The 13,394-nt window shown below is 55.2% G+C and overlaps 1 protein-coding gene across 1 annotated transcript in view; it reads right to left on the bottom strand.

Moving 5' to 3' along the window:
* Nucleotides 1-10,365: 10,365 nt before the first annotated feature.
* HS6ST1 (heparan sulfate 6-O-sulfotransferase 1) overlaps nucleotides 10,366-13,394 on the bottom strand; it is a 28,026-nt gene continuing 24,997 nt past the window's right edge. The window contains exon 2 of the mRNA XM_040979146.1: nucleotides 10,366-12,647. Coding sequence (XP_040835080.1) covers nucleotides 11,939-12,647 — 709 coding nt within the window. The 3' untranslated portion in view covers nucleotides 10,366-11,938. The remainder of the gene's footprint in view (nucleotides 12,648-13,394) is intronic.

Genomic DNA, 13,394 nt, shown 5'->3' with positions numbered 1-13,394 from the left:
AAGAAGTTTCTGGCTCCTGGCTTCAGGTCGACTCGGCTCCGGCTGTTGTGGCCACTTGGGGAGTGAATCATCGGACAGAAGATCTTTCTCTCGCTCTCTCCTCTCTATATCTGACTTTGCAGTAACAATAAATAAATCTTAAAGAAAGAAAGAAAGCACCATGTAAGCATTTCCAAGTGGTGATGGTGGGTATTGGGTCCGACTTGGTTGTCCGTAACATCTGAATATCTGATGACAGTCTGCCCTTGGCAGAGGGGCAACCTGTTGCCCATCATCAATCACACAGCGGTATGCCCAGCGGCTGCTGGTGGTGTGGCTGGCGGCTGAGCAACTGGAAGGCAAAGGTGGCCGCCTCTGCACCGGGGCCAGGAGGAAGCCGCAGAGCCCTGGCTGACAGGCAGCGTTCCATGAGGCCTGGGGGGGAACACTGGGCAGGCATCAGTGGATGCGGCAGAGTCTGTAATGAATATCCCGGCACATTGGAGGGAAGTAGGAGCTTCCTAATGAGAACTCGGGGGAATGCAGGCCCTGGGGGAGAGGGCTACACCATGGAAGACCCCACCCTCGTAAAGCCTCATAAAGTCCAGTGGTAACTGCTTGTGGAACCAGACCATGGAGTGTGGGGGTCCACACTGATTCAGAATGCTTGGCAGGTGGGTACCAACAGGGGATGCAAGGGATACTGGCAAGTGTTACAGCCAGGAAAAATAGTTAATAAAACATTCCAGGGTGACTTAACAGACTAATTGTGCTGTAGTGCCAGCATCCCATGTGGGCACCAGTTCGAGTCCTGACTGGTCCACTTCTGACTCAGCTCCCTGGGAAAGCAATGGAGGACAACCCAGGTCCCTGGGATCCTGCATACATGTGGGTGACCCAGAAGAGGCTCCTGGCTCCTGGCTTTGGGTCAACTGTTTTCTCAAGGTGACCCCAGCATCCACAATGGTCTTTGCATTGGCAGTTTCTGTTGTCTGCTTCCAGTAACAGGTTCCCCGGATGTCACCAGAGATTTCTTGTTGAAGCCTGGCCTGGTGGCTGTGAGTTTAGCAGAGTTTAGATCCTGTTAAAATGCTTTTTTTTTTTTTTAATAAAAATTTTTTTAAAGATTTATTTACTTTTATGCAAAGTCAGATATACAGAGAGGAGGAGAGACAGAGAGGAAGATCTTCTGTCCGATGATTCACTTCCCAAGTGAGCACAACAGCCTGTGCTGCGCCGATCCGAAGCCAGGAGCCTGGAACTTCCTCCGGGTCTCCCACATGTGTGCAGGGTCCCAGGTGCCCATGTGGGGTCCCAGCGCATTCAAGGTGAGGACTTCAGCTGCTAGGCTACCGCGCCGGGCATGAAATGCTGTGGTTTTAAACCATCAGTGATTCTGGTCCTGGCCTACTATTAAATATTGAAAAAAGAATTGAAGTAAGGAAAGGGGGCGAGGGGGAGTGGGGGAAAGAAGAGACAGCCAGCTATGGCTCTACTCCCACTTTCCCCAAATGCCCACAAGGGTGGACCAGGGGCTGGCACCAATGTCCTGCGTTGGCCTTGTGGGTAGGTGGCAGGCACCTGACTCGTTGATCCAACACCCAACGTGTGCATTAGCAGGCTGCTGCGCTGCGAGCCCATCCTTGAACCCCGGGAGATGCGGCAGATGTTCCAGCTGCTTAACCTCCTGAGCCAATCCCTTCCCCCACCCCAGCCACAGGGCACGCATTTCCCACTGGACCGTGTCCACACCCCAGAGTGAAAACGTGGTGGTTGGGGGAGGTTAAGCGTTGAGAGTGGCTCTGTTGGAGCTGTCCCAGGCGCAGGAAGTCTCAAGCTGGACATACCCTAGGCGGTGTCTCCAGCGGGAAAAACTTCATAGGTTGGCAAGGAGGAAGAGGACTGTGCAAACACAACCAAAGAAGGGTCTCCTGGCCAATCCCTTGGCTCTGGCTGTGTTCCCACGCCAGTGCCGTGTGCACGCGCATTTCCCACGAAGGAACCTTGCAGGCGGGCTAAACTTCCCACGCTGAGAGCCTGTGTGAACAGGAGGTTCTCATGCTAGAATTCTGTGCACGCTCATAAGTTCTCATTGCTGGAACCCACCTCTAGTTTTCACAGTGCGCGCGCAGGTTCCCACACTGGGAGCCCGTGCGAGCGTATGGGTTTTCACGCTCGAATTCTGTCCACGCACACACGCATGCAAGTTCTCACTCTGGAACACTGTGCACGCGGCTAGCTCTCACGGTGCAATCCCGTGCTAACATGAGGTTCTCCTGCTGGAATTGTAGGCACGCGTGCATTTCCCACGCTGGAATCCCGCGCGTGCCTATGGTTCTTCACGCAGGGAGCCCGTGTGCGCACGTCTGCCGATAACAAGCTCTGAGGACCCTGTTGCACACAGCCTGTGCAGTGCTCCCGCACCCGGCCTTGGCACTGGCGTGCTCTGCCGCCAGCTCGCCGCACAGGCCGGCCGCGGGCCCCGTCGATCTCAGCACCCCGCACAGGCGCACAGGCCGCCTGCCCCACAGGCCCCCGGAGGCGCACAGGAGCTGCCCCTGCTCTGGGCTGCCTGCAGGGTTGCTGGGCCCCAGGGAGGCACCTGCCTTGCCAGCCCGTCTGTAGTAGGTCTGGTTCACCCGCGTTCCTGTTATTCCCGTTCGCTTGTCCATCTGCTGTGCGCATCAACCCTTATCTGCGTTTTTCTGGCTCCTCTGTGACAGTAGCTTCCAATTTGGGAACCTGCTGAGTGCAGGATTGCGTGTGAGGTGTTGATTTCAGGAATTCTTGATCCCGGGTGAGTTTGAGGTCTTCTGGCACACCTGGCAGTCCTAAACCACAGTCTGTGGGCTCGTGTCTCTGACTTAGAAAACAGCCATCTCACAGATATTTCAAAATATGTGTGGAGGGTATCGCTGTGGTGTAGTTGGCGACACCTGTTGCGTGGGTGCTGGTTCGAGGCCTGGCTGTTCCATTTCTCATCAACTCCCTGCTTATGGCTTGGGAAAGCAGTGGAGAATGGCCCAACCTTGGGACGCCAAAATGACTGAAGTCCGCGAAGAGGCTACTGGCTTTGGATGGGTTGTTCGGTGGTTAATTGGGGAATGATCCAGCAGATATCTTTGCGTTTCTCTCTCTCCCTCTCTCTCTTTCTCTCTCTCTCTCCCTCCTACCATCTCTTTAACTCTGTATTTCAAATAAAAATAAATAATTTTCTAAAGATAAAAGAACGGACCTTATTTAAGGTAGAGATTTTTTAAATCTAAAATTTAACTTTTTTAATTCTTAGAGGATTTTTTCAAAGATTTATTTTATTTTTTTATTGCAAAATCAGATATACAGAGAGGAGGAGGAGAGACAGAGGAAGATCTTGCATCCAGTGATTCAATCCCCAAGTGAACGCAATGGCCGGTGCTGTGCCGATCTGAAGTCAGGAATCAAGAAATTTCCTCCAGGTTTCCCACAAGGGTGCAGGGTCCCAAAGCTTTAAGCCGTCCTTGACTGCTTTCCCAGGCCACAAGCAGGGAGCTGGATGGGAAGTGGAGCTGCCAGGACTAGAACTGGCGCCCATATGGGATCCCCGGTGCGTTCAAGTCGAGGACCCTAACCGCTAGGCCACCATGCCAGGCCCTCATCTTAGAATCTTTAGTATAAAGTACCTGATAGTAATTTTAGCTTCACGAAAAGAGTTTACAGTATAAGTGACTGTTAGCTAAGATCATTGTGGCCATTTGGAGAGTGGAGTAGCACATGGAAGGTCTCTCTATGTAACTGACTTTCCGAGTAAAATACATAAATATTCACACCCACATGGAGAGAGAGTCATCTGTGGATCAGCTCCTGCCCCCAAATGACCACAGCAACGGGCTGGGCCACACCTGAGCCAGGATCTGCCATGTGGGTGCAGGCACCCTCCCCCTGCCTTTTGCAGTGTCTCAGCAGGGAGCTGGATCAGAGTGGAGTAGCTGGGACTCCAATCAGTGCTTTCACGTGCGATGCTGGTGTCACAGCCAGGAGACTTACTGCACAGCACCAGAACACGGGCCCCCTCGCTTATCCTTTAATCCTATTTCTCATAAGTTCTGTTTTAGAAGTCCATGTACAGGGCCCAGCAGTGTGGCATAGCAGCTAAAGTCCTTGCCTTGAACGCGCCGGGATCCCATATGGGCGCCAGTTCTAATCCCGGCAGCTCCACTTCCCATCCAGCTCCCTGCTTGTGGCCTGGGAAAGCAGTCAAGGACAGCCCAAAGCCACAGGACCCTGCACCTGTGTGGGGGACCTGGAAGAAGTTCCTGGATCCTGGCTTTGGATTGGCATAGCATCGGCCGTTGCGCTCACTTGGGGAGTGAATCATCGGATGGAAGATTTTTATCTCTGTCTCTCCTCTTTTCTGTATACCTGACTTTCCAATAAATAAATAATCCATGTACAGATGTGTTCATGGTAAAACAGGATTAAGCACGTGTTGTAGAATCTAGAGGCACGAGGCCACTAGCGGGAGTACCCAAGGAAGGTGAGGGACTTGGACGGGCAAGGCTTGGCTGGGTGGCCTGGGGTCACCGTCGTTTGAAGGCTCTTCTGGGCTACAGGAAGCTGTTTCCGAGGTGCAGCACTGGGGTGGTCTTGTGGGTCTGTAGTGGGGCTACCCGCTTACCTTCTCAATCACAGCGGGTGCCATCCCAGCTGGGGCTGGGTGGGTGTAGGAGCAGCCAGAGGTACCAGGGCAGTCAGTGTGTGCGTCTTGTGCAAGCTGGGGGCCAGAGCTGGGCCACAGACTGTGCAACTTCAATGCCTTTGACATGTCCTCTGTGACACAGTCACTCTCAAGAGGGTCTTGAGCAAAGAGGTAACCTGGCTTGGCATGGCTGGTTTTTTTCCCCCCCAAGAATTTTTAAAAGATTTATTTATTTTCATTAGAAAGGCAGAGTTTACAAAGGAGAAACAAAGAGAAAGATCTTCCATCTGCTGGTTTACTCCCCAAGTGGCCGCAACAGCTGGAGCTGAGCTGATCCAAAACCAGGAGCCAGGAGCCTCTTCAGGGTCTCCCACGTGGGTACAGGGTCCCAAGACTTTTAGCAAGCCAGTGGACGGTAGCCCTGAATGAATTGCTCATAGATGTCCGGATTGTTGTCACTGCCTTCAGCTTAGGACTAGCCAGAGTGCTCCAAGGAAGTGCTTCTGCCCAGCCCTGTGGTCAGCACCCCTGGCTTCGCTGGCTTGCCTTCCCCTGCGTGCCTTTAGGAGTCTTCTCAGCTGGGCAGGGGCGCCCCCTCGTGGTGGCAACTGAGTTAACAATGCTGGCTTCTTTTCTTGATTGGCCTTTGTTTATTTCCACCACTGGGGATTATGAATGCCAGAACAAAATGTCAAAAGAATTTCTCGGGAGAAGAGGAAAATGCTAGAAGTCAGGTGCTCAGATCCTCATAAAGGAACAGTATCTAAGAAGGAATGAGAGAAGGTGAAAGAAGAGTTATTTTTTTTTAAGGTTTATTTTTATTGAAAACTCAGATATTTAGAAACAAGGAGAGTCGGAGAGGAAGATCTTCCATCTGCTGATTCACTCCCCAAGCAGCTGCAATGGCCTGAACTGAGCCATTCGAATGCAGGTTCCAGAAGCTTCTTCTGGGTCTCCCACGTGGGTGCAGGATCCCAAGGCCTTGGACCGTCCTCAAGTGCTCTCCCAGGTCACAGGCAGGGAGCTGAATCAGAAGTGGGGCTGCTGGGATTAGAACCGGTACCCATATGGGATCCCAGTGCGTGCAAGGCAAGGACTTAAGCCACTAGCCTACCATGCGAGGCCCTGTAAGGCTTTTTATTTATCTTTCATTTTTATTAATTATTTTTGATGATTTTTACATAGTTGATTAGGTGTTAAGGGTCAAGGGCTACATTAAGGTGGGTGAGATCACCATTTCCACATTCTCTTTTTTCCCTTCCTGTATCTGGGGGAAGGAGGAGACAAGGGGAGAAGCCACACCCAGCCTGCCAACCACCTCCATATCCTGGGATGGTGGACAGCCACCTGACGCCATTCCCAGGTCCCTGATGTGGGGCAATCCGAGGGTCCTGCTCAAGAGGTTTTGATAGTTCAATAGTTCTGATTTACTGCCGATCTCGCCACTCCAAGCACGATGAACTCTGTCCAGAATCCATTGATTGACATAGTCCACCTTAGTCCACTTGCCCAGATTTTCACTGCCCACACATGCCTGGGGTAGTTGATCGATTTGTTCTGTCCTCCATCCTCTGTTGTGGTACAGGTGTCCTCTGCAGGCTCCAGTGTCCGGCTATATCCTCCATGTGCACCTGGATATGCTGTCCACTGCTCATCTAAGCCACTGAGCAGGCCCAGCTCTGACACATGCACTCCACGGCCAGACCATGGAACCTGCAATTCTCTCCATGGTTGGGGTTCTGGGTCCAGCAACTTAGTTAGCCAGTATTTTGTTGCATCCCCTCTTTGGTATTCATCCAAGAGATACAAAAGCAAACGTCCACTTAAAGAATCCAACAACAGCTTGACCTGTAAGTAGGTGAAAATTCAAAGCAATAGGAAACCGGGCATGCAGGCTGGTCCCCTTGTGGGACCCAGGAATGCAGAAGAAGGAAGTGGCACAGGTGGCTCCCAGTGCTAAAGGGCTCTGCTCTGCCCAGGTAGCTGTAGCTTGGTAGACACAGTGCTGCCAGGGGTGCACCCAGCAGCACCTTTTGCAGGGACACAGGCCTCGATGACCCGCGTCTACCAGGAAGTATGTGTGTGCTGGTGGATGTGATGACCCGGCTTGCCCCACACCCAAATCTTGGCTGCAGCCTGGACTAGTCAGCCTATTCCCACCCCCAGTTCCTATGAATATCAGTGAGTTCCATGGTCATGCCTAGCTCGGCCTGTCACCTCTCCCAGCTCCTGAACAAACCGGTGGGTATTGTAGTCCCACAGGGGTGGGCCCACATATCTCCCACAGAATTTGCGCCCAGGCCTGGTTATCTCATGTGCCAATCAGTGTCGAACATGACCCATCCCTTGTCCCGATGCTTATGGCTGGGTACTTGTAGTCTAGCCCCGCCAAGCAGGACCCTCAGCTGTAGCTTTTGCATGTGCCTGTAGTGGTGGATGTGAATTAGCCCAGCTCAGGTCTCTCACGTAGGCAGGAGCATTGGTAAGATTCAGTAAGATCCTCTGGTTTCCTTCCTTGACACCTATGGGTCTTAAACCGATCGATTACTTCCAAGTCGACTACTAGGCAGTCAGTGGAAGTTCTCCAAGAAATCCTTGCTCCTCTTGCGACATACTCCCTCAGTGGTCCCCTCCTCCCACACATCCCCATACCCGCTTCCCTGAGCAATCCACACCACTCACACCTGCCAGTGCGTGAGCTCCCAAGCCCAGTTTTCCGGTGGGATGGCATGCTTGCCTGGAGTCCCCAGGCCTGGTCCACAGGTGTGGGTCTGTCGGCCAGTCTGGGGCTTTCTGAGAAGTCAGGAGAGAGATGACAGAGATGGAGATAGAGGGACTGGCCAGATTAAGGGGGAAAAAAAAGATTTCTTTATTTTGAATGGAAAGGCAGATTTACAGAGAGAAGGAGAGGAGAGAGAAAACTCCTCCATCCACTGATTCATTCTCCAAGTGGTTGCAACACCTGGAGTGGAGGGGATCCATCCACAGCCAGGGGCTTCTTCCGGGTCTCCCATGCGGGTGCAGGGTCCCAAAGCTTTGGGCCGTCCTCGACTGCTTTCCCAGGCTACAGGCAGGGAGCTGGATGGGAAGCGAGGTGGCCAGGATTAGAACTGGCGCCCATATGAGATCCCGGAGCTTGGAGATGAGGGATTAGGCGACTGAGTCACCACGCTGGGCCCAGGCCAGGTCAATTTCAATGTACACAATAGAGGAGATTCCCCTGGCTTAGTTCAGAAAGGCAACCCCTGTTTCCCATTATTGTTTCTGTCAGTCCTCTCTCACAGGACCAATATGTTCTTTGTTCCCTGCTTTCTTCAGCTCCGTGGCCCCTAACTTGTTCTCCGCTGCTCTGTGCACTTGCCGTGGTCCGTCCTTGGATGCTGGTCAGTGCTGTGTGGATTCCGACCCGAGGCTCTTGTCTGACCTGGTCCTAGGCCTGGGAGCGGGGATCCTGGAGGCCCTCGCAGGTAAGGGGGGCCACGGGGTCTTCTGTAGCCATTTAGAGGAGAAGCTCCTGCCAAGTGGCAGTGGGAGCAGTAAACAGATGGCACCTCTTCTCAATGATGTGAGGAGAGCTATCATGGCCCTCTTTGCAGGGCAAACAAGACACGTCGCTGTGCCCACGGTGGGGCTGTGCCTCACCACGGCCTGAACTGTCGGCCCTGGTCAGAACCAGTACTTAGGGTACTGGGTCATGCTAACTGGGCCATGTTCACGGTCGTGTGTCCTCTGCGCGGGCAGTGATGAAGCTGGGGCAGAGCCTCTCCTGCTGGTCCTTCCCATGAAGCATGGCAGCTGGCCAGGGGTGGCTGAGCATGCTCAGGGGTGGGGCCACAGGCCCACTCTTGGACCCAGTTAAGGCCCTTGTGTGAAAGTCACCCGCCATCCTTCCGTGGGCTTCCTCGTCTGGAGGGTCCCCAGCATCTGGTGCACGCCCCTAGGCAGGGAGAGGGGCTTGGGGTTCCTCCATTCCAGGTTGTCCAGAAGACAGGCTCCTGTCTGTGCTGCCACGCAGGGCACCAGTAGACAGTCAGGCCTCTGGGAGCCTACCTCTGGGTGCGTGTGTGTGGTACAGGGAGCGGAGGCCCCGCCCTCTTGAGAAGGGCTGTGAAGAGAAGGACAGTGCATGGTCCACGGGGCAAGGACTGGCTGAGGCTCTAGGCAGCAGGCCCATCAGGGAAGGAGGGGCCGGGAGCTGATGGGGTGGGGTGCACAGAAGATGGCAGGAAAGGGGGTGAGGGCTGGCTGTGGCTCAGACTGTCTTCCTGGTGAGCCTCAATCCCACCTTTGTCGATTGCTATCGCCACGGTGGTCTCCGACCTGGCTGTCCACCTGCTAAAGGGGAACAGTGGCCTTCAGGCGCACAGGGACACAGGGAAGTGGAGGACATCTTGGTCATGGGCTTCCCACAAGGGAGGCACAGGTTGAGGGCTGGCTTGCACCCCCAAACAGCATCTCCAGGGAAGGGCTTGTGGAGGGGCCAGAGCTCAGGAGACCTACACATGTCTTGCCTGGATTTGTGCAGGAGACCCTCTGGGCAGGGTAGGTGGGTGGTGGGGAGTGGGCAGGGCCTCTCCTGGCTTTGGGGGATGGAGAACTAAAGCTTGGGAAGTGCCAGCAGCCAGGAAAATCACACACCTGCCTGGTATTCAGGCCCGGAATGCTGAACAGAGTCATAGCATCAGGAGACAGATCTGGAGGGAGACACCTGACCTGTATCACCCAGTGGACCTCGACGCCTGGCCAGGGGAGGGGGGAGAGGAGTGAGCAAGGCATGAGAGCGGGTCATACACGTGGGTATAGATGGTGCAAGGTCGGGAGATGGCAGGAAGAGAGTGGGATTTTATTACTACGGACCTGCAAGAAGTTTGTGCAAAGTGTTGTTAGGAAAAGCTATGCACAGATTCCAATTTTTTTGTAATGGCATCCCAATTTACTTTTAATTCCATTTGGCCATGAACTTTAAAATAGTTCTCTTGAGAAAGTGAAAGACAGCTCCCATTCACTACTTTACTTTCTGAAAACCTGCAACAGCCCCTGGCGGGGTTGGAAGCTGGGAACTTTGAGACACCCATCTCATAGAAGTCTTCACGAGGGCCCGGTGCGGTCACCTAACAGTCAAGTCCTCACCTTGAACGTACCGGGATCCCATATGGGCTCCGGTTCTAATCCTGGCAGCACCACTTCCCATCCAGCTCCCTGCTTGTGGCCTGGGAAAGCAGTGGAGGACGGCCCAAAGCCTTGGGACCCTGCACCAGTGTGGGAGACCTGGAGGAGGTTCCCGGTTTTAGAACGGCTCAGCTCTGGCTGTTGCAGCTATTTGGGGAGTGAACCAGCAGACAGAAGCTCCCTTTTCTATAACACAACCTTTCCAGTGGATTAAAAAAAAAAAGAGGGTAATATTAACATTATCATCCCCAGAGATGACCGAGAGTCCAGTTCTTTTAGCCTCTAGAGATCCAAGTGTGAGTGGGGGTGGGGAAAGAGCCCACTGAGGGCGACCTGAGGACCCTCAGCACCCGTCCCTACCTTCACTGGTGTCACCTCCCTACACGGTGGAATGACTGGTTCAGGGACGATGGAGACGGCTGTCCTCCTGCTCGGACCCCCAGGCATGTTGCTTGCCCTCTGCCGGCCATGCTGGCGTGTCCCCGCCAGGCCCCCACCGCCCACCGGCCAGCTGGACCACCACACACCACAGCACACCAGCGCGCCTTTTCAGGTTTATTTCATCTGCTAACATTCATTCTCAATCTAGACTGAAAAAACAAAAAACAAAAAAAAACAACTGGAGGATTATAACTCGCCTTGCCATCATCGATTTTTTTGTATGAATGACCCAAAGATTTCTTCTCATCACTTTTTTTTTTTTTAATAAGAAGCTATAAATAAATAAAGCTTTAAACGCTCCCGGGGCTTGAGTGAGAAGCGTTCCAGTTGCCAAAAAAGTTCACAGACTTCGTTGCTCCAGACAGCTCTCCCTCCCCACTCCCGGCTTCTCCTTGCCGGAGGGGATGTTGGCAGGCCCGGCTCATGTGGCTTTGCCTCTGGCACCTTGGCCTGGGAAGGTCCTAGGCTCAGGGTTGGCGTGCCAGCCTGTGGCGTTCTTGGAGAGGCTGCAGGCGGACGCACCTGGCCACTGGCCAAGACCCCGGCCGGGACACAAGTTTCGGTGAGTTGGAATAGCGGGGCGAAAGTGAAAACATATCCCGCTGGGTACAAAATGGTTCTCTTGCATGTATGGCCTGTGTGAGGGGGGGTGCCCTCAGCTAGCAGGGCCTGTGTAGAACCCCAAAGCTCCCCAGAACACATCCCACCCTCCCGTTAAAGACTCTGACCACCTTTTTAAAGGAGCCACTCTGTGTACTTGCCTGGGGGCCAACTGCCCAGCCGTGGGCTCTACAGTGCCACGTGGGCAGGGAGGAAAGCATTCCAGAACCCCCTTGCTCCCACACTCTGCCGTAAGAGCCAAGCCACCCCGACTCCTCCATGGCTCCCTCCTGACCTCAGGTGCAGCCAGGGGCATGGAGGGGGACTCCATCCAGCTTCGGGGTCAGGGACATGCACTTGTTCTGGGGGCTCCACCCAGCGGGGGAGATGCTGGCCTGGACTAGAGCGCACTGGACGGGTGCTTACAACGGATATACAACATGGCTTGTAGTAGGGCCAGGGGCCAGCCCGTGGGGCTGCTGGGAACAGCTAACAAACCCCAGGGGAACAGAAGGAAGAACGGGGCAGGGGTGATCCCAGCCTCTCCCCCAACCCTTCTGTCCCCTGACCTGGTATACCCCACACGATTACTCCCAAAAGGTCTGCTGGTGGGGTGCACCCAGGGGTGGCATGTCTGGCCACAGCATCCCCCTGCCTGCCCAGGTCAGGGGGAGAAGTCCAGGAGGTCTGTTTTTTGTCTAGTTTCTTTTGAAGGTGGCTGAAGGGGGTGGTGGTTCCCCGGCTACGGGAGCCCTGAGGTCCCCAGAGGGCAGGGGCGGTGCTGGTTGGGGTGGAAGTGAATAGAAACAAGTGCGTGCATAGTTGCTGGGAGACTGGCTCCGGGCCTAGCACCTCCACCTCCAACCAGACAGCGGGGGGGACCGCCGGCCAGAGAATCCCTGTCTGGTCCAGCCCCAGCAGGAATTCTTTTTCCTAGCACTTCCCTCTGGGTCCCCAGCCTGGAGCCAGCCATGAAGCCTCCCCCCGTGGTTAGGCCCAGGCTGTATGCGCACATGCGTCAGTCCGTCCCTTCCTGCAAGATGGAGGGCGCCCTGACCCCCGCTGCAGCCACTACTACCACTTCTCGATGATGTGGCTCATGTAGTCCTCGGTGGGCACGCGGCCCGGCTCGTCGGCGTCGTCCCGCGGCAGCGCCTCCTTGGCCCGGTGCAGCAGCCGCTCCTCGCGGCTCTTGAGGCGCTGTTCGCGGCGCTCCAGCTGCCGCTTGTACTGGTAGCGCTGCTGGAAGAGGTCCTTGGCGTAGTCGTAGAGCTGCATGTCCAGGTCGTTGAGCTCTTCAATGCGCCGGATCGTGTCCTCGTCCACCTCCACGCCCCCCGCGCGCGTGCTGTTGTACTGCATGAAGGGCCGGATGAACTTGAGGTTGAACGTCCGCTCGAACAGGTACTGCGTCTTGCGTTGGAACTCGGTCAGGCCGAAGAAGGCCATGCCGCGCAGGTTCTTCTTGGCGCTGTCCAGGAGCAGCTGTGCGCGCTTGCCCTCGGGGATGAAGGACAGGTTGTAGCAGCCCACCAGGCTCAGATCGGCCAGCATGCGCACCTGCCGGTTGTTGGCCAGGTTGTAGGGGCAGTCCATGAACTCCTGCAGCGTGCAGCCCGACCAGTCCGTGCCTTCGTAGCACGGCGGCAGTTCCTCGGGCGTGGGCGTGCGCCCGTCGCACATGTGCAGCGACGTCTTCCACGTGGCCCCGCGCTGCACGTGGCGCCACTCGCTCAGGTAGCGCGACACGGGGTCCCGCAGCAGTGTGATGTAGTAGAACTTCCTGCGGGGTACAAGGGAAGAGGGGAGGTTACGGGGTGTGTGTGCAGCTCAGGGCAGGGTCCCACATCCATCGTGCCTCGAGCTCTCGACGCAAGGTCACTTCTTTAGTTGGACACCCACACGGTGGCCTGAACGCAAGTGGCCACACCTGCCACGCGCAGCTCCTGGAGGATGGGGGCTCCCCAACTTTGACCTGCTGGGGGACAGACAGCCTTGGAGCTGCAGCTCCTAGGGGCGCTCCAGAGCAGAGGCGTCGGCCAGGTTCTCCTCACCCCAAACCATAATTATACCAGGAATCCTCTCCCGCTGGGCAAAGGGTTGCCCAGGAAGGGCTGGCCTCGTCTCCCTCCCATCCCTCCTGGGGAACTCCCCTTGCAGACGGCGAGACGGATCCACATCTACCCCCTTCCCCACCTTGCTAAGTTTCAGCTAGAACACTGTTCATCTGCCACCCTCCTGTTGGCCTGGGGTGAAGACCCCTCAGCTACCCCACCCCCAGGAGGTACTTCTTGGTGTCTGCTGGCACCTGCACATCTCCCAAGAGATAAGGAGATCCCAGGGCTGGGCAGGCTGTCTACTTAGGGCAGAGGTGGCAAAGGTTCAGGGGTTGGCATTGTGGCACAGAGCATTAAGTGCTACCTGTATCCATATGGGTGCCAGTTTAAGTCCCAGCTGCTCCACTTCTGATCAAGCTTCCTGCTGATGTGCCTGAAGTGCCGGGTCCCCTGCACCCACGTGGGAGACTCAG

Source organism: Ochotona curzoniae, unplaced genomic scaffold (assembly GCF_017591425.1).
Source record: "Ochotona curzoniae isolate NIBS_2020 unplaced genomic scaffold, NIBS_Ocur_1.0 contig_3037, whole genome shotgun sequence".
Lineage (NCBI taxonomy): Eukaryota > Metazoa > Chordata > Mammalia > Lagomorpha > Ochotonidae > Ochotona > Ochotona curzoniae.
This window is presented reverse-complemented; position numbering and strand designations above follow the sequence as displayed.